This window comes from Tasmannia lanceolata, unplaced genomic scaffold (genome assembly GCF_043159265.1).
Source record: "Tasmannia lanceolata isolate RefF3 unplaced genomic scaffold, GAP_Taslan_0.1 ptg000006l, whole genome shotgun sequence".
NCBI classification, from domain to species: Eukaryota; Viridiplantae; Streptophyta; class Magnoliopsida; order Canellales; family Winteraceae; genus Tasmannia; species Tasmannia lanceolata.
Window position 1 is genome coordinate 20,542,562 of NW_027518683.1, and position 21,647 is coordinate 20,564,208.

Sequence of the window (21,647 nt, forward strand, 5' to 3'; positions counted from 1 at the left end):
AGCCGAGCCGAGCTTGGCCAGGCTCGGCTTGGCTCGTTAAGCTCAAAGGCTAGGCTCGGGCTCGGCTCGGGCTCGAACCAGGCTCGGCTCGGCTCGGTCAGGCTCGGCTAGGCTCGCGAGCCGCTCGCGAGCCTATCAAGCTTGGGTTATATTCTGGAATATATATCAAATGGACGGTTTGGATTATCACAGCAAAGCTAAATAATAAAAAAAAATAAAAAAAAGGTAATCATTAAGGAAAAAGCAAAGTAATCATTACGGAAAAAGCAAAATAATAGCTGAATGTATAAGTTTTAAATGAAAAATTACCAAAAAATGGTAGAGAGTTATTACAATTACTAAAAAAATACAACTAAAAGGTACTAACTTATGACAATTACGGAAAAAAGTCATGATTACGAAAAAAAGTAATGATTATACCTCCGGCTGTACTTATATCTATATTATATTTACGACTATTTATATTATATTTAGAATACTTTTATACGGGTTTTTCTCGACGAGCTTTAACGAGCCGAGCCGAGCCGAGCCTGGCCTAATTCGGGCTCGGCTCGTTAAGCTTAACGAGCCTAGCAAGCCGGCTCGGCTCGGCTCGTTAAGGATTCGAGCCGAGCTCGAGCCGAGCTCGAGCCAAAATTGACACCCTTAGCTCCTGGAGAATAAGAGAAACCCTGTGGAACGATAATGCGAAGGTCAAAACATTCGTGGACGAACATACTTGAACTCCTCAACTACCCGGACATGATCATCCTAAAGCCACATCGGATTGGGCGGCTAAGACTTGCATAGGTTAATTTGGTCGACCGATAGAAGCCAATATTATTATTGACTAGTTGAAGGCCGAATGGGGTATCACGCTGAGTTACCGAAAGGCACATGTAGCTAAGGAATTGATTGCTCAACATTTCCTTGGAAGTCATGAGGACTCTTACCGCCTACTACCGGCACATGCATTAGAGTTTCACCGTGCATACCCTGACAGTTTCATGGAAGTTTACAGGTTGTCTGAGCTATCTGGCGGAGATGATTCATTCGGCCGACTATTTTGGGCAGTCGGTCCTTGTATTCGGGCTTGGAATAAATCACTCAGACTCGTTATCACCGTGGATGGTACTCACCTACGGGGGAAGTATCCCGGTATACTGTTGATTGCATGCGGGATGGATGGAAATAATGGGATAGTTCCGTTCGCGTACGCTGTTGTTGAGAAAGAGAATATCGAGACGTGAGGTTGGTTTCTGTGCCAGCTTCGTGTGAGAGTCTGTGAACCGCATCGGAGAAGGGGCATCACTTTTGTCTCTGACCGGCAGAAAGGGATAATACAAGCAGTCAATGATGTGTTCCCAAAATCATATCACTCCTATTGCCTAAGGCACATCCAAGCAAACATTAAGGAGCACTTTAAGGACGAATATGTGGAGGATCAATTATGGAAGGTAGGAACTATCTTGAGAGAGGATATTTTTCGGATGACCATGGCCGATATAGAAGCAGCCAATAAAAAAGCATATGAATGGATATGCAAGATTGATAAGGAAAATTGGGCTAGTCTCTTCTTGAAGGGGAGGAGATTCAATATTTATACATCAAATGCATGTGAGGTCTCGAATGCTGCCCTGAAGAATGCCAGAGAATATCTTATTGCTACACTAGTGGAGCACACGAGGCAGAAGGCGTCTGAATCATTTGCAAAACATAGAGAGGCCAGTAATCGTTGGAAAGGTCCTCTGACTTCGTACGCCATTAAGATCATCCAATCAGCTAGTGATGCGGGAAGGAGGATGAATGTTAGTGCTCTCGATTCGCTTCTCTTTCAGGTGTCCTCGAAGTTGCACCAAGACAGAGTTGACTTAGGAGAGAAGACTTGTTCATGTCGTGCATTCCCAACTTTAGGGATACCATGTGCTCATGCTATGGCAGCCATTGGTTTTAGAAAAGCTGATGTGTTCGACTTCACTGAGGAATGGAACTGGTCGGAAACTCTTCCTGATACGTATAGAGAAGTGATTGACACAACACTAGACATGTTGCAGTGGCAACAACCTGAAGCTAGATTGCTGCCCATCGATCCGCCAAAATTTGAAAGACTTCCTAGAAGGCCGAAGAAAAAGAGAAAAGAATCAGCGTTTAGTTCTGGAGTACATAACAGATGTGGTAATTGCGGTCAACTTGACAACAAACGAAGGTGCGCGAATAATCCGATCAGGAGACCCGCAGTTGATGTTGACCGCCTCCTACATTCAAGGCTGTTAACTAGGTAAAATCTACACCAAGATTTTTTTAAAATAGTATAACTCAGTGTCGCTTGTAATCCAATAATGTGATAACCTTTGTCTGGTTGATTGCAGGTCAGAAATAGTTGGGCAACCGCCTTTCTATTCGTGATTATGTACATAAAATACTCATTCCATTGTCAGTTGTCTTCCTCCTAACTCATCCAAGAAACGCAATGAATTCTATCCACTTGGTAACTTCAGGATTCCCCACTTGGTAACTGGGTAAATTTCAGTCAGAATTTCAGTGCCGTTCCCAGGTTCATCATGTGGTTCATCCTCGATGAAAATGGCTGACAGACGCATGTGTCTGTGGCGTAACGTTGGCGTACCAGGTTGATTTATTTCTTTGGTCTCTGTTGCTGAAGTTTGTCTCTACTTAATGTGTCAGTGACTTATTATAGAAATGACGACGTTAATATGTATTGAACACGTAACCCTAAATCGTTTCGTTTTCTCTCTCTCTTTCTATATATATATATATATATATATATATATTATATAAGGACTCTAAGGAAACCCTAGAGTAGAATTGCTGCCGCAGCTCTAAGGGTTTCTTCGATTCTCTTCCTGTACAGATACATTTTCACCAAATACCTTGGAAAATTATGGGTAGGAAGAAGTACTATGTAGTTTTCAGGGGACGCCAACAGGGAATCTTCACTTCATGGCCTGAGTGCGAGCGCCATGTAAGATGCTACAGTGGTGCCGTCCATTATTCTTATACCACGCTGGTGGAGGCAGAACAACAACTAAGGGAGTACAGGATTCAACAAGTGCCATTGTCAGGACGAGGGGAAGTAGAGGATCATGTGCACGTCCAGCCTACACCTACATCGGGCATTACTCTTCTGGCGTTGCTTCTTGTAGTGTTGTTATTGCTTATTGTAGCAAATTTGCTGTTAGTATAAGCGATGTTGAGGGTGAGGAGGCGAGCAGATTGCCTCCGGGTGGGTAGGTAGTATCATTTACTCCTAATGTGCAGGCATTGTTTTTGGTGACGTATTATTGCACGGTTGAAGGTATTAGTAGAATCTGTACGGCTCCTTATAAGGTTACTGTTCGCACTTCTCTGTAGCGAGTAATCAGTAACGCTATAAGTAGCTGTACACTCTCTACTATTGCTTCCCCATTCCTTCTTCCGACTAATTCCTTCAACCGTCCAACTTTAGGTCAACCAAAACTAAAAACTATGCCTGCACCTTAATAGTAAATGATACTACCTCCCTGCTCGGAGACAATCTGCTCGCCTCCTCACCCTCAACATCGCTCATACTAACATCAATATATTTGTGGGAATGTCAATGTAAATGTGTGGAAATTATTAGTGACAAATGACATTGATGATGTAACGCCTGATAATTTAGGCGACTGAATATATTATAATTTGCGTTCGTGCAAAATATTGTACCGCTTACTCCTGTTTCCCCACCCCTTTCTTCCGACGAATTCATTTAAATCATATGATATGGTGCAAATCCATAGAGGGAAATAAACTCCCATAGAATAAGTGGGGTAATTTCATTTCAAATTACATTGATAGGTTATTGGTGGATTTTTTTTGCAAGGAGGTGATGGAAAATTACATTCCCCCTTTAGATTGTTGCATGGCAATAGGGTAAAGAGCGAATGCAATTAGGAACAAACATAATGTGGAGCTCAACGAGAAGTTAAGTAAAGTTCAATGCGCCAGTAGAATTAGTACGTACGTCACCGATCTTCTTAGTACGCCACCTGATATTCTTAATACGCCACCGGTACATACTTGTACGCTGCCGGTACATACTGGTACGCCGCCGGTATTACATGAAAACCACTAAAAATTTTGGTACGCCGGAGTAAACGCCACATGAAACGCCCCCGGAAACGACAACGCTATTGCTTTTACCCAGTTGATGGGCAAAGCAACTTCATTCAGAGCTTAACCAGGCGCTACCTGGAAGTTCAATGCGCCGTTGGACTCGTAGTGGTACGCCACCGGTTCTAATGGTACGCCACCGGTATGTAATGGTACGCCGCTGGTACGTAATGGTACGCCACCGGTATTAGATTAAAACCACTGAAAATTTTGGTACGTTGGAGAAAACCCTACATGAAACGCCACCGGAAACGATAACGCTATTGCTTTTACCCAGCTGATGGGCAAAGAAACTTCATGCAGAGCTTAACCAGGCGCAACATGGAAGTTCAATTGGCACATTAGAAGAAAAATATTGGTTAAATAAACACTTTGTCCAGGTGGGAATCAATTAGTACAATAGTAGAAAGATATTGGTTAACAGAACCCATTGCCAATGAAACTAAAAACAGAGTTATTGGTTAACAGAATTAACTACTAACAACGGTCACAAAATACCATTACAGGTCAAGAGCGTACTCATGGTCGTACAGATGAAAGAAATTAGAAACTATTGTTAAAATACAACTTTAGTTCATAAAGAAGGTGATCAATTTAACATCCACCCTCTCACCGCCCACAATTAAAAGTTCCTCAGTGCCGCAACCAAACCTCCTTCTGTTTTCAACGGTGGCGTACCTTCTGTCGGTTGCAGTTGGTTAGATAATGTCCTTTGTAATGAGCTCACACCCATTGTGCCTTCTGAGGTAGGGTATATCTTGCTAATAGGAAGGAAATATACTGTAAGATACATGATATAATAAATATAACCTCCTACTGAAGAGATGGAAAAATATGGACAATAATATTACCTGCCCGAAGTCCATACCCTTGAAAATTGAAAGACGGTCAATGTAGCGCATCACGAAAATACTACAATCGGTCCTGCACCGATTGTTATATCATAAACTAAGCATCATATCATAAACTATACTCACAACTTTATTGAACAATGAGAGTGCTATGTAAACTTACTTATTATCTTTTAGCAGACAGTCGGATACCTCTGTGATAGGCCAACGATCAGCTTCATGAGCGGCCAAAACTATCAACCGTCTGACAACATCCAATTGCAGACATAACATAATAAAATCAAATTACATTACAACACATAAATAATTGAGGTTGTGACAGATACTTACAGTTTTGCAAACCGGTGCTTCTTATGCCCACTGTCTAGCTTTGTTATACAATGAGTTGCATATAGTGAACACCTTTCCACCGACATCGGCAAGCAAAAGTATGTAATGTCCTGAATTATAGAACATGTTCACGTACATAAAAAAACAGTGTAACGTTAAACATTATGCGGTAATCTATATCACTCACTGTGGGTTGTATGGTTAACAACTCCTTATTTGACAATTGTAGCTCAACAATGATCTGCAAAATTTCAAACGACTCACATACATGTCAAAGCTCTATAAACAACTACGTATCCACAAGTTACCATTGCATCAAATAATGATATTTTCTTACCTTCTGACCCTCTTCAAATCTAAAATACTTTTTGTACAGTTCCCGGTCCGTCGACTTCCCGGCTTTGTGTCCCTCCCATCTAAAATGCTGTGGCACGGCATTCGGATTGGAGGGACATACGTACCCGGTGTGCTCATAAAATCAGACCTGTGATTTCATGAGAAAGAAGATTATACACTTAGTCAAATGTACATATTGATCATTGAAACTTCGGAGTGTGGAATAATAAGTATGTGATCCTAATCTGGTATGCAACTACCGCACCGTGAAAATATGTAGTCTTGTGACCCGCCTCCGACTTTCCCTTTTTATCCACTAACATATCATACACCTTATTTCCCCACGAATATTTAGAGATCTCTCTAACATCATCAAGATAATCACAAAAGAGAGAATCGACGTTGCGCTTCGATGTAACGAATAAGAAAGTAAAAAACAAAAGCAAAATAAGTAGTCCTACACTCTCGTCCACTTTGAGAGGATGGACTACACATTGTTTCAGTCTATCAAATATTACAGCACTATCAATGGAACTAAATATGGCAAATGTCTGCGTGAATGGGGTAATTTCAGGCTTACCTGATTTAATTGGCTCCCCCTCTATGGGCAACCCAAATATGGCACAAACATCAAGGGCAGTAAATGTTGGATATTGACTCTGCATGGCCGGACTTTCCCTTTGCCTAGGTGGCATATTACTCCATAAACTAAAGACTTGGTGTATAGGAGGATGGGTTTATCCCTTAATGATTCTATAATGGGACAATCTCACCAAGTATGTATCCCAAAATGAATCATCGAACGAGAGTTAGGATGACGGGGTTAATGCACCTTTGTCTTAATGGTTGGCCACCACCCACAGTCTCCATTGGAAATGGAACTGGACTCTCGGACAGAGGCAATGTCTTTGGGGCCTAACACATTGCACATTGTGTTATAAAATAAAGGGACACGACCTACCATGATATCAATTAATTCCTGACATGGTGATGATATGCGATCTTATGCAATCAAGGGACACCCTATGCAACAATCGAGATCGTATTAATAATCTATGTCTGATCAGTCTCATGGGACCCCCTAATTGATCAAAATGGAAGTAATTGAGCTTATATGTACATGAATTAATCTAGACCGTTCATTGTATGCCCTTCACCCAATTTACGTACAATGAATGTATTTAGATATTTTCAATACTTTAAGTCTCACCATTTATGTGCTTGATTATGTGCATGTACTTGCACTTATGCACATCAATGGTTAATTTAGATGCCATTACATGCACTTTATTATATTTACATGTTGGTTAAAAGAGACTTAAACATTAAAAATTCATGCACGTGTAAGTGGTGTTTTGGGGACTCTTGATGGCCTTTACGTTCATTGTATATTGCTAACGCCAAGGATGGCCAGCTTGGAGAGTAAATGCATCATGAATGTAAAGAGTCAAATTCTCCCTATAAATACCTATCATGGATGGCTGGTTGAAGATATGAGTTGGAAAAGGAAGCCAACACATTTCTTGAGAGGGATCCATTTCTCTATTCACGCCTTTGGGGTACAAGTTAGCAAGTCTCTTCCTTGTCCTTCGGGATAGTCGGCGACTTGATACCTTAAATCCTCATCTCCTTCAAAGGAACGGTAGAGATTTCTGTACCCCTCTCCCTCCAGCAGGTTATAAATTTGCTTAATCATTTTCTTCATCTCTTTGCTTGTGGTTTTATTAATGGTATTCATATTTTAGAAGGAAATCCATTTGGCTATTATCACACCCAACAATTTTAAGGTATCAATCTTGTTTTTTTCTGATGGATAGCCGTATGGAACATATTGTCAAGGATAATGTACAGATCGATAAACTTGAAGGCATTGACTTTAAGTTGTGGCGACGGAAGCTATTGTTTATTTTTCATACCCTTGATATTGCATATGTTGTTGATAAGGAACCCCCAGTGGTAGATGTCACTGCTTCTGATGATGACCGTAAGAATCAACAGGAATCCTTAGACAAGTATAACAAGGCCAATTTCATTGCACGTGAAATGATTCTCAATAACCTCTCTAAGAGGTTATTTCAAGTGTTCGAAGATATCAACTCCGCAAAAGAGTTATGGGAACTACTAGACAAGAGGTATTCTGAAACCTTAAATGTTCCAATATCCACTCTCTATTCCAAATTCAATTCATTTCAAATGGATGAAAATAAATCTATCTCTGAGAATTTGGAAGAACTAGAGATTCACTTATCACAATTAAAGATTGTTGGAGAGGCATCATCTTTGCAATCTCAAATATCAACCGTGATTCGAAGCTTGCCTAACTCTTGGAATGAAGCTAAGGTAAGACTTTCTCACATCACCTTTGAATCGTTGGAAAGTCTTGGAAACTACTTGAAAATTGAAGAGAACTCTAGAGATCTCATTGGAGTTACTACATCTTCCAAACAACAAGTGCATGCCATCTCCTCCGCTCTTGATAAGAAGAAAGGTGTTGATGGGCCCAAGCCCTTCAAGAATTCCAAGTCTAGAAAGAGCCACTTCAAGAAGAAGTTTAAGAAAGGGAATTCTTCTTCATCTGATATGAAAGTATCTAAAACTTTCAATCAATCAAGAGACTCCAAAAAGGTGCGTAACTGTTTCTATTGTGAGAAACCTGGGCATGTTATTAAGGATTGTCGGAAATTAGAAGAAGATAAAATTAAGTATGGTAGGACAAATCAAATCCACATGATTCAGATCGATGGAACAAAAGATGAGGAATGGTGGCTTGATTCTGGCGCCACATGTCATGTGACTAAGAATAAGGCACTACTCCAATCCTATGCTTCCTCCAATGGGACTCCTCTTTTCATGGGTGAAGGTTCCTATTGTATTGCTCCAGGAAAAGGAAATCTAAAATTACTTCTCCTATCTGGCCAACATCTTCCACTAAAAGATGTTTTCTTTGTCTCTTCTTTTTCAAAGAATATCATTTCAGTTGCTCAACTAGAAAAATCTGGGTTCGAATTTCGATTTAAAGGGGGAAGGGTTGTGATTTTACACCCAGACAAATTTGTAGGGAATGGTGTTAGAATTAACAATATGTATAAATTGAATGTTCTTATCAATAAAAATGAAATTTTGGTTTACTCCTCTTTGTCACCTCTTTCTATCGAATTATGGCATCGAAGGCTTTGTCACTCTAACTTTCATAAAGTTAAGAGTTTAGCCTCTAATGGTATAATTAGAATTGAATCTTTCAAAGACCAAAATACTTGTGAATGTTGTATTTCTAGCAAGCTTACAAAACAGCCCTTTGGTAAAGGTGAAAGAAGTGTGGAGACTCTTGCCCTAATTCACTCGGATATTTGTGGAAGGATAACACCTTCTACTTGTGGGGGCTATGAGTACTTCATCACATTCATCGATGATTTTTCTCGATATTGTAATATTTATCTTTTAAAACACAAATCAGAAGTCTTTTCTAAATTTATAGAATTTAAGAATTTGGTAGAAAATCAATTGGGAAAGCGCATAAAATCCATTAGAACGGATCGAGGAGGGGAGTGCATGTCTAATGATTGGGATGCATTTGAGAAATCTTATGGCATTGTTCATCAAATGACAACTCCATATACTCCTCAACAAAATGGTCTTGCTGAGAGGAAAAATCGAACTCTCCAAGAAGCCGTTCGATGTATGCTTTTGGATTCGGGTCTGTCTCATAACCTTTGGGGTGAAGCACTTCTATCCGCTTGTTATGTTCAAAATCGGTTGCCTTTTAAAGGTTCTTTAAAGACACCTTATGAACTTTGGAAAAATAGAAAGCCAAATTTAGATCATCTTCGTGTTTGGGGTAGTGTAGCTCATGTGATTTCTACGCAACACCGAAATAAATTTGATTTTAAAACTGAAAAATTGATTTTTATCGGATACGAGCCCGGATCAAAATTTTATCGTTTTCTCCATCCTCTCACTAATTCTTTGATTATTAGCAGAGATGCTAAGTTTCTTGAATCTATTCCTGGTCATCTTGCTAAAAGAAAGAGAGTCGATGAATTTACGTTCAGCGAAATACAAGACTCAATTCCTTCATCTTCCTCACCTCTTTTGGAAATTCACTCCCTAAGGAGAAGTACTAGGATTCGGAGTGGGCCGGATTTCTGTATTGGTCTTCTTGGCGAAAACATTGAACCTAAGAACTTCAAGGAAGCTTTGGAGAGTCCAGAAAAGGATATGTGGATAAAGGCAATGAATTATGAAATGGAATCTATACTTCATAACAACACTTGGAGTTTGGTTGATTTACCGCAAGGTATAAAACCTTTGGATTCAAAATGGATCCTTAAAAAGAAGCTAAAGGCAGATGGAACCGTTGATCGTTTTAAGGCAAGATTGGTTGTAAAGGGATTCAACCAAAAAGAGGGGATTGACTACTTCGAAACATTTGCTCCTGTGGCAAAGATTAAGTCAATTCGCATACTAGTTTCTATTGCAGCAAACCTTGACCTCGAACTTCATCAAATGGACATTAAATGTGCCTTTCTTAATGGTGATCTTGATGAAGAGATTTATATGAAGCAACCAGAAGGCTTCATTGAAAAAGGGAAAGAAAAACTTGTGTGCAAACTTCAAAAATCTCTTTATGGGCTGAAATAAACACCTCCGATGTGGTTTATAAAGTTTGATGAAAAATTAAGAAGCTTTGGTTTTCAAGCTATTGGGTCTGACCAATGCATATACTTCTTGATTAGCGGGGGTCGAACACTTATACTATCACTTTATGTTGATGACCTTCTCTTGGTTAGTGGATGCACTATGCTACTAGCTAAAGTCAAAGATTGGTTAAAAGGAACCTTTGAAATAAAGGATCTTGGCGAAGCTAACTTTTTATTGAGAATACAAATCATACGGGATAGGCAAAATAAAACTATCAAGCTGTCCCAAGAACACTTTGTGGAAAAGATTCTTAAAAGGTTTCAAATGGAAGACAAATCTCCTTCTAAAGTTCCATTGGAACATGGTCTTAAACTCTCTAAGGACATGTCTCCTTCACTTGAAGATGAAAGGCTCGCCATGAAGAATATTCCTTACTCCAATGCTGTTGGTAGTCTCATGTATCTTATGACTTGTACTAGGCCGGACATCGCCTATGCCGTTTGCTTGGTAAGTCAATTCTCAAGTAACCCTGGAATGGAACATTGGAAGGCTGTGATTAAGATCTTGAGGTACCTCAAAGGAACCAAAGATCTTGGGCTGACTTTTGGTAAGTCATCACTTCTATTAGAAGATTATTCAGATGCTGATTGGGGTGGTAATGTGGATGATTGGCGGGCATGGCGGGGCTGCCATCTCATGGTGTAGTAAAAAGCAAACATGCATCTCCCACAGCTCTATGGAAGCTGAATATGTCGCACTTGGCTTAGCTGGCATGGAAGCTGAATGGCTAATGAGTTTTCTTCAAGAGATACATCTCTCTAGATTTGAAGGACAATCTATCATTTTATATTGTGATAATGAGGCTGCTATAAAGATTACAAAAAATGACAAGAGCCATGGGAAGACCAAACATATCAAACGAAAGTACCATTACATCCGTGACGTGGTCAAGCGAGAAGTCGTAATCATTGAGTGGATGCCTACTAACCTCATGGTTGCTGATCCACTTACGAAGGCACTAGTGTGTTCACGACTTTATTTTATGTTGCCCAGGATGGGCTTGATGTAATACATTACTTTTATTTATTTCATTTTCTTGTTAAATGTATATAAGGGAAAACCCTCGAGGTCAAACCCTTCACATAAAAGTAAGATATCTTATGGGGAGAGTAAGACCCAAAGTTAAGGTAGCCCATAAGGACACAATTCCTCATTTATTGAGGTTACTCTAAGGGAGAATGACACCTCCTTGTTACCAAGCATACTTAAGAAGAGTTTTGTCCCAAGGGTGAAAGATAACTGAGGAGTACACTTAAGGTATAAGGGGACAAGAGGGTTATTTCTTGTTATAGCTAAGATAGGAGACTCTCCACTCTTTCAATGAAGTTATGACAAATATGATTCCTCTCCTAAATATCTGTGTGCCCACTTGGAAAGCCCAGGTACCTGGTCCACTTGTATGGTCAAGCCATGTGGTATTGTGGACCCCGATCCGGGAGAGACGGCGGGGAACAGGCCCCACACGCTGAGTCTCAGGATCATCCACGTGAATGGAGAGCTCTACCAAGGAACTCTCGAAAGAAGTGCCCCTCACAGTATGAGTGGCGATGCAAAGGGTGAGATACCTCTCGATTCGGGGATTAGCCCAGATTCGAGGCGTACCTTAAACAAAGAAGAGTCGCCATCCAAGGAAGTGGGCCAAGGATCCCATACTATCCTCTGTTGCAACGGATAACCAGAGATATAAAAGAAGGTTTGTGCCTCGTTACGAATTCGGAAGGTCTAAAGAGCACCTCATCCGCCCAAGTGCAAACACCTGGTCTCTTATGCCATTTATTATTGATTTTGAAGAGTTTTGGGCGAAAGTCAAATGAAATGGGAACGAATATCTCCGAGAAAACGTCTATATAATCATGCATGTCTCGGAAATGAATAATAAGCACACACAAAAGAAATAAAATAAGTGTCACCTAGGGGTAGCTAGATTCTGAGTGACAAGCCTAAAGAGCTAAGTTATGAGTGTCATACCTAATTGGTGTCTGAATTCTGGTGTGCAAACAAATGCATACTACAGCTAAAGGTATAGGATCTGTACATGAAAGTAAGAAAACACAGTAAAACATACAAAATAAATCAATTCTAAACATAACTGGATAAGATGAATCCTAAAACTCTAATGCATTGACTCGGACCAAGATGGTCGTCCATCTCAGCTGCTCTACGTATCCCGGCCTCGGGAAGAATCGGAGTCAACGTAGTTCGATGACCTATTCTAAACTACGATGCCTAACCATCTAGAACCGCTCTCCTAGACTCGACTGATTTTTTAAGCTTTTTGTACGATTGCTTAAGTTCAAGTGGATTGTAATTTTTAGGACTCTCTATATACCCTAACTAATGCAAGTTGATTAGCCTTAAGCTAATGCAGGTGGGCCCTAAATTCTATGTGTAACTAGGCTGTGCATCCTAAAGAAAACTATGGGCTGACTATATGCTTCCTAGTCTAGTCATCGGTTCGACTAAGTGTCTAACCAATCGACTCGAGGCCTCCTAACTCTAAAAAACCCTAAACAGCTAAGACAAACTCCTAACTCTAGGAGAAAGATTTTTTTGAAAAAGTTTTGAATATTTTTTGTATTTTTTTGAATGTTTGAAATGTTTATTTTTGAAAGTTTGGCTGGACTTGGGATGTGAATCCCAAGTTGCACTACGTACCCTGTTGAAAGGGATCAAGCCAACGTAGTTCGGAAAAGATTTTCCTAACTACTCTGAATGACTCAAGATTTTTAAGATTTTGATTTTTGAAATGTTTTTGTTATTTTTGAGTGTTTTTGAATCAAGGGGACAAAATCCTATCATCATAAGGGTATGACTGAGTCTTGATATCCCGCAAAGGTTGGACAGCATCCTATGCTTTGCGGGGGGAAAATGAACAGAATAACAACTCTGCAAGGGTTGGACAGCATCCTATACCTTGCAGAAGCGGATAAAAACATATGATTTGATGAGAGGTTGGACAAAATCCTAACCCCTATGATGATAGGACTGACTCCTGAAACTGAAAGACTGACTCCTAGCTAAGGAGAGATTCCTATGCTAAGGACTGACTCTAAAACTAGCAATTCTAAGAAGGAGGTGCTAATGAGACAAAGCCTGTCTCAAAATGAGTTGGATTTTCCTAAATGAGACATAGCTAGTCTCCTCAAAGGAGGGCAACTTTGTGAGACTTGAATAGTCTTCTATGGATTGACTCATTGATGAGACAAAAGCCTGTCTCCAAATGATTTGACTTTCTACCGAGACATAGCTTGTCTCCTAAAAGGGTTTGATCTTTCTGTTGAGACATAGCTTGTCTCTTTAAAAAAAAGGCTCAAGATATCTCTTTATTTGCCTACACAATGAAAAGGGGAACCTAAGATCTTAAGGGATATACCTCTAAAAGACTTGGGCAAGTCTTTCAAATGAGAGAGGGGAGTACTACTTGGACTGAGCAGTCCCCTAATAATGGGCTTGGGCTAACGCCTTCATCGCCCCTGCGATGAATGGATAACCTAAAGTATAAGAGCATCTAAAGGATTACAAACTCTCTACCTAAAGAAGGGGAGATAAGAGCAGAGGGTATTACCACATCAGGTAAGTTCCTCTAAGACTGGGCTTAGGCTAACGCCTTCATCGCCCTATGCAATGATATGCAAGGAAAGACAAATGACTAAGAAAGATATCTAAAAGACCAGAAACTCTCTATATAAGGAAAGAGAATGGAAATAGTACTACCATTGCTAGGTAAGTCTTTCTAAAAGAATGGGCTTGGGCTAACGCCTTCATCGCCCTATTTAAGTCTTACACAAAATAATCAATTCATCGTTCAAGGAATACTCTAAAAAAAACCGTATCTTATACATATGTCATTATGTTACTAAAATCACGACATCAGAAAAATAATTTGGAACAAAATATGTCTGTCATGAGTGTCATGAGTAGCACAAAAGTAGCTGTTACTTATGAAAATTAGTTTCAATGGGCAATGGATTAATAAAAACTAGCTATTTACACCTCCTTTTAAAACTATATGCATAAACCTGTGTAAACTAAGAGCATATAATCCCCAATTCTACTATATACAAAGAATATAATCCTTAAATAACTTATAGAAGGAAATGTTACAACTCCAGGTCGGATAACAAATAACAGCAAGTATAACAATTTGCTAGAAATGAGATATTGTTCCGCAAAATAAAGGTCAAACTTATCCTCTTTTTCTTCCCTCTCTTCCCCAAACTCAAAATGACAACCTTCTTCTTTTCTCACTTCCAAATTAAACTATAAAGGTCAGGGAAAATACTTTTAAAGCTCAGACCCTGCTACAATTCTTCCATAAACCCATTTCACAACTCAATTTTTTAACCAAGAAAAATTAAAGAGCACAATATCAAACACAGATAGAAGTGGCTAAATTTAAAGTCAGAGATATTGTGATAAGAGTTAAGGGTACCAGAATTAATAACCAAGGGAATGAAAACCTGAAATCCTAAAATTGAATGAGAATGATCTTGAATTGTTTCAGGCAATAAAATTACAAGTGCAGACAGAGCTTATGTGACCCCAAGGCTAAGGTACATTACTTCTCCTTCCTGCGCAAGGTTAAGGTGATAGCGAATGGAATCTATGTAGGGGTATCTAAAATATTTGACGACTTATGACAAACCTTACATAATTCCAATAGACCATTTCAAGGAAAGGGATAGACTCAAAAGGTGTCATTCCTCGACATATGACAGTATATAAGATAAGCCATGACCGTGTTAAAACCCTTCCACTAATGATGTACAGACAAAGAGATTCAACCTCTGCAGCATTAATCATAAGATTTGGAACTAAAGCAACATCCCATTTATTGGATCAACTAACCAGGCATTGAATCATGCTGAACTTTCAAAGTAAAGAATAAACCTACTTGCATTTAACTCTCTCTCTCTTTTTAGAAAAACATATGGCTATACAGGCATCGAGAAAACAAGAGCCATTCAATTCACTGTATCATTTGATCAGAAATTAAACCATAACGAAATCTGGAGGTCAATTCAGAACATCAAAATAGTTGTGAACAAATATATAACAATGTAAACATAATAATTATAAAAAATACTTACTTGAAAAAAAAGATTCTCAGGCTTCGGGACTGAAATCACACTAGAGATTGAAGCAGAAGTATGAAATTGACGAATTACGGCATATTGAGATGAGTGTGAACGACACAGTGAGCAAATATTATCTAAATTAGGAGCATCAAAACAGCGATCATGGCGTACATAAGCAACAAGCAGCTTCTCTCGTAAGAGGCCGCCCATACGGTGCTCCATCAGCAGCAGTAGACATCCAAAGAGGGTTAATGATTCAGTAAGCAACTGCCGACCATTTTCATTCTCCATGACTCTCTCCAGAGTACTCTGTACATAAACTCCTTCCTGCAAATCATGGAGGTACTTGACAAGCTTCTGATAGTACAAGACAACCCCATTCGCCAGAAGAAAAAAATCTCTCCATGAAAACAGAGCAAGATTCTCGAAGTTGATCTTCGAGCGTTTCCAAATGCCACATTTCCTTCGATTCTCGCCTCAAAATCTTCCGGAGAATCAAAATATCTGAGATCGAAGAGCACTTGATCATAGTGAGGGTCACGAAATTCAGGAGGAATTCGGGAGGATAAAAGGAGGAACTCGGAAATTAGGGTTTCAGGTTAAATGAGAAAGGGTTTGGAGACTTCAAATGCCAAATCTAGGGTTTTGTGTGAGAATAAAAGAAAGATATAAGAGTTGGAAAGTAAAATCATCAAGAAGAAGTGTAGATCGGAGCTCCGGCGAGCTTGCCGGAGTAGGTAGCTTGAAGTTTGCAGAGCTAGGGTAAAACTATCAGATCTACGGTTTTTTCTAGGGTTTGGAAGAGGCTAGGGTTTCAAATGAGAGGAAAGATGATGGATGACGATGATTGTGATGGCATTAGTGTCAGATTCCGAAGGAATTCCGACGAGGTGGCCGGAGAAGAAGGCCGGAGAAGCTTGATCGGAAGAAATTGGGTGAGGATGATATCCGGTTTCTCTCTCTTGTTTTTCCCCTCTCTCTCTCTCTCTCGATCTTGATTTTATGCTATTCTCCTAGCAGATCTCTCCTCTCTTCATTTCTTGCTTCGGAGCTCCGATCGGATCCACGAAGAAGACAAGCTTTAACCGGGGAAGAAGGAGTCATGGTCGGGGTTTACCGGAACTTGCCGGAGTTAGCTAGAGTTGATCGGAGAAGAAGGGAAACAGAACGAATTAGGGTTTCAACTCAGATCTAGCTTCTCGCTGATTTGGGGAAAAAATCTGATCCTCTGCCTTCTAAAATGAGGCTTAAATGGGTTTTTATAGGTTTATTTTAGAATTGATATTGGCACTCCAATTTTTGATGAGCGCACGGTTGCGTAAAGAAAATGATACGCGCGCGGTTTTGCGCGTCCTATATGGCTAAGTTCAGACCTCCTCAGGATAAACTCACCCCTCCTTCAGGATAAATTCGCACCCCTTCTCTGGTTTACACTACGGACACCTCTTTGGTTCATTCGCTAGGCAAACACACTCGGATTTCGGCAAAATTTTACAGGGAGCTAGATGGGATCCTACCCTAGCTTAGGGTGAATTTTGGGATTCCAATTCATTCATTTGATGGAGTTTTGCTCAAATATGGAGGGATTAGGGTACGGTCAAAATGGGGTGTCTACATGTATTGGCATTAGTGACTTAAAGGGTTAATATGTAAAACCATAATAGTCCTTAACTCCCAAAAGGGGTAGGGCTACTGGTATCCCTTCTTAAATCCTTGTAAAATTTCCCGACTTATGTACTAGGTGTACCTAAGGAAGGTTGAGGTGGCCAAGAGTGGTTGGAGTATATCCGGTCATTTCTGTCAAGCGGGGGATTGTTGGATATTGACTCTGCATGGCCGGACTTTTCCTTTGCCTAGGTGGCATATTACTCCATAAACTAAAGACTTGGTGTATAGGAGGATGGGTTTTTCCCTTAATGATTCTATAATGGAACAATCTCACCAAGTATGTATCCCAAAATGAATCACCGAACAAGAGTTAGGATGATGGGGTTAATGCACCTTTGTCTTAATGGTTGGCCACCACCCACAGTCTCCATTGGAAATGGAACTGGACTCTCGGACAGAGGCAATGTCTTTAGGGCCTAACACATTGCACATTGTGTTATAAAATAAAAGGACACGACCTACCATGATATCAATTAATTCCTGACATGGTGATGATATGCGATCTTATGCAATCAAGGGACACCCTATGCAACAATCGAGATCGTATTAATAATCTATGTCTGATCAGTCTCATGGGACCCCCTAATTGATCAAAATGGAAGTAATTGAGCTTATATGTACATGAATTAATCTAGACCGTTCATTGTATGCCCTTCACCCAATTTACGTACAACGAAATGTATTTAGATATTTTCAATACTTTAAGTCTCACCATTTATGTGCTTGATTATGTGCATGTACTTGCACTTATGCACATCAATGGTTAATTTAGATGCCATTACATGCACTTTATTATATTTATATGTTGGTTAAAAGAGACTTAAACATTGAAAATTCATGCACGTGTAAGTGGTGTTTTGGGGACTCTTAATGGCCTTTACGTTCATTGTATAGTGCTAACTCCAAGGATGGCCAGCTTGGAGAGTAAATGCATCATGAATGTAAAGAGTCAAATTCTCCCTATAAATACCTATCATGGATGGCTGGTTGAAAATATGAGTTGGAAAAGGAAGCCAACACATTTCTTGAGAGGGATCCATTTATCTATTCACGCCTTTGGGGTACAAGTTAGCAAGTCTCTTCCTTGTCCTTCGGGATAGTCGGCGACTTGATACCTTAAATCCTCGTCTCCTTCAAAGGAACGGTAGAGATTTCTGTACCCCTCTCCCTCCAGCAGGTTATAAATTTGCTTAATCATTTTCTTCATCTCTTTGCTTGTGGTTTTATTAATGGTATTCATATTTTAGAAGGAAATCCATTTGGCTATTTATCACACCCAACAGTAAATGGTACCGACTGCCCACCAAGTTTAAAGGACTTGCCCCCTGTCTCCCAAGTAGGAATCAACTTTTCCAGAAGGGCTTTGTTTATAGGCATGTTATCTATTCTCCGCACTAATGTGGCGAATGGAGTCGTCCCCAACAATGCCAGATGATCCTTCGTTAAGGCTAATTGTTTGTAGTGGTATTTAAATTTCTTAGCACTGCACCTCGAATCATAAGGAACCCGCAAACAAGACGACCGAATTAAGTTATTCAAATGCAATCATAATCAAACCTAACTTAACGACCCAACCCATCTCTAGTATTGGTAGATTTACTCTTTCTCACTGCCGGGTCAGTGAGGAAGAGTTAAATTTTTATGTGGGAACGAAAACGACTGTAACTGAAATTTTCGCTGGCGTACAATGCAGCTTTTACATGGGCAGCTTTTACACCGGAAACTTTGTCGGAAATAATTATAGTGCTATCGCCATGTAAAAATGCCAAAGTAGATTTAAATAACACCAACGAGAAAAGAGTATGCCACCCGGAAACGTCCATGTAATCATTTAACTATTAGTCAGCCTCAGAAATTGAGGGAAGGTCAGATTGAAACCGCTAGCGGAAACACCACCGGAAACGCCAGCTCTCTCAAATAAACACTGGAGGCGCCACCTAAAACGCCATCGCTCTTAATTGAATCATGTTGCTGCAGAAGGGTCGAATCGATAGCGCTGCAGGATACGCCACCTGAAACACCAGCGCTATCGGATGGACCATCTGACTGCAGAAGGGTCGAATCGATAGAGTTGCAGGTAACGTCACCTGAAAAGCCAGCGCTATAGGATGTACCCTAACACGACGACAAGGCCGAATCGATATTGATCCAGGAAACTCCAACTAAAACGCTAGTGTTATCGAAATTTACCCAGTAATTAGAAAAGGTCGAGTAGATTGCGGTAAGGGAAACGCCACCGGTTAGGTAGGTGTTTTTTTAGCATGATCATTTAACCTAGAAAAGGACGTTACTCCGGTGTGATCCATGCCGCCTCTTTTCAAATATCACGTTACTTACAGTTACAGTGTAAGAAATGCAAGAAAAAAAATCATTCATACCTCTCTCTTCATCATTCCAGGCTTCAGTGGTGCTTCCACAGGAGGATCCTGCACCGTCGGTGCAGTTGTTGCGGCCTTCTTGGATTTCTTCGGTCCCATTTTGCCTTTAGATTTGGGGGCGGGGGCGGGGGATTTGATGAACGGAGGGAGTTTGATGAATGAATGCAAGGGTGGGTTGAACAAACTGTTGAAAGGCAAGGGGGTTCGAATGAAGAAGATGGTGAATACAGAGAGATGGAAATGGTTGAAATGACAGGGATGCGCAAAGGGTGTGACGGTTTTGGTTTAAATTTTTTACTAATGCCGACGTTATTAATAAAGGACGCCACCGTTCCATGTACATGTCCACATGTCGTTGATCCCACCGTCTATGCATATCGGCGACGGCCAAGATTTAAACGAACCCAAAGGACTTTGGTTCAAACACAAATTTTGAAACCAAACCAAACCAGCTGTCAACAAAGGCGCCACCGTTCAGAAAAGTTTATTTAGGACGTGTCAAGCATCCTTCCGTCTGCACTTATTTCCAACGGCCAGGATCTAAACGAACCCACGCTTCTGTCGATTCAAATACACATTGAGACAAACCCAACAAAACCTCGTGCAGTGCGCCAAACGTAAATGGAGGTGAGATGCATTAAATACAGGAGGCTTTCCCTACAAAAAAACTAGTAAAATAATGAAAAAGTGAATGATTAGGACCAACATACGAGGAGTTCTCTTGTTGTCAGAAGGGTATTGAGGTCTTTTTCCAACTCGATTTTGAAGTTAAGCCCTTTTTTAGTTATTGTTTTAAAAGGTGCCCGTGATCCATATTTTCACTAAACATTGGCCTTCATTCTGTACTTTTCTCTAGTTGCTAATACGGAACTCCTAACTCAGGGAAATCTATTATAATATAGGAGGATGGGTGTTTCACTTAAAAGACCCAAAGAATTCTTTAGAAACCGTATTGTTTAGGAATCTGGATTGGTTTCCTAATTTGTTGCTCATTTTTGTAGAGGACTCTCTCTCTCTTGCGTTGAACGATTTGGGAGTTTTCTCCCCTTAACCGAAATAAGACGATGTCCCACTTCTATTTTAACACATCCTCTTTCGTATCTTTCCAAACCGACTCAGGAACTCCTAAAAAAATCCTATGCAGAAAACGACTCCTTCTAATTGTAAAAATCCTCAATTTAGTAACCAATAAGGGGCCACTACCATCGTAAATCTAGGGCATTGATAAATTCACATAGTGAACAAGAAGAAGAGGGGTTTGGGAAGATGCAGGAAGGGTCCGGAAAGAGAAACGATTTTGTTTGGTCTTTTTTATTCTCAATCCTATCGACCAAATCCAGCTTTCGAAATTAAGATAGTTATTGGGTTGCTGCACTAACCCAACGAGCTAAGATTTTTTTTATCATATAAGCTTCGGTTGAAGCCAGTTGGGGTCTTCTACTGCCAGTAGCTTCTGCCGTAACTGAGGTGAGACCTCGCATGAGTTTTCGGTTTTGGTGTTGTTTTTTTGTTTGTTTGTTTAGATTGTAAGGTGTCCGGTGGTTGTTTAACGAGGACTCTTTTTTGGAGTAAAGAGTTCAAGGTATTGATAAATAATGACTTTAGTTGAGAATGGGTGCTAGATAGAGTTTGTAATTGAAATTTACATAGATAGAGTTTGTAAATAATGACTTTAGTTGAGATTGGGTGCTAGATAGAGTTTGTAATTGAAATTTACATAGATAGAGTTTGTAAATAATGACTTTAGTTGAGATTGGGCAGCTACAATTAACCGCCTTGCTACGAAAATTAACTTCTATCATAGATGGAGTTCTTGAAACCACATTTTGAGATTTTTTTCTTTCGTATCCTTACTTTTTAGACACCACCATTTCAAGAGATTTGAGGGTTTCTATTTGAATTGAAATGATTATTTCCTAATGCTGAAAGTAATGGGTATCCATTGAAAATTGTGTTGTCTTCAATTAAAATGGTGCTTGGTTTGTGGTGGATGTGGGTAGAGTTGGAAGGCAGGTCGGTTTGTATGTTAGTGAAATTTATTATGAATGATGATGGTTATTGGGTTCTTATGAGACCTCTCTTTTATAAAAAAATGAACATGGAATACATTTGGTCCTTTTATTTTCTTTATGGATATTTAATTTTTTTTTTAACAGATTCTTTGGCATTACTTGAGT

The 21,647-nt window shown here is 39.9% G+C and overlaps 1 protein-coding gene across 1 annotated transcript; it reads left to right on the forward strand.

Annotated features, from left to right (window-relative positions):
* Positions 1-1,475: 1,475 nt before the first annotated feature.
* LOC143878806 (uncharacterized) lies at positions 1,476-2,385 on the forward strand. Its single transcript, XM_077381039.1, has 2 exons — positions 1,476-2,257; positions 2,349-2,385. Exons 1-2 carry the CDS (start codon positions 1,476-1,478, stop codon positions 2,383-2,385), a joined length of 819 nt encoding a protein of 272 aa, XP_077237154.1.
* Positions 2,386-21,647: the final 19,262 nt, after the last annotated feature.

Coding starts and splice junctions, on each gene's coding strand:
- LOC143878806 (XM_077381039.1), top strand. CDS start 1,476: ATGGCCGATATAGAAGCAGCCAATAAAAAAGCATATGAATGGATATGC. Junction 2,258..2,348: donor CATTCAAGGCTGTTAACTAG/GTAAAATCTACA, acceptor GGTTGATTGCAG/GTCAGAAATAGTTGGGCAAC.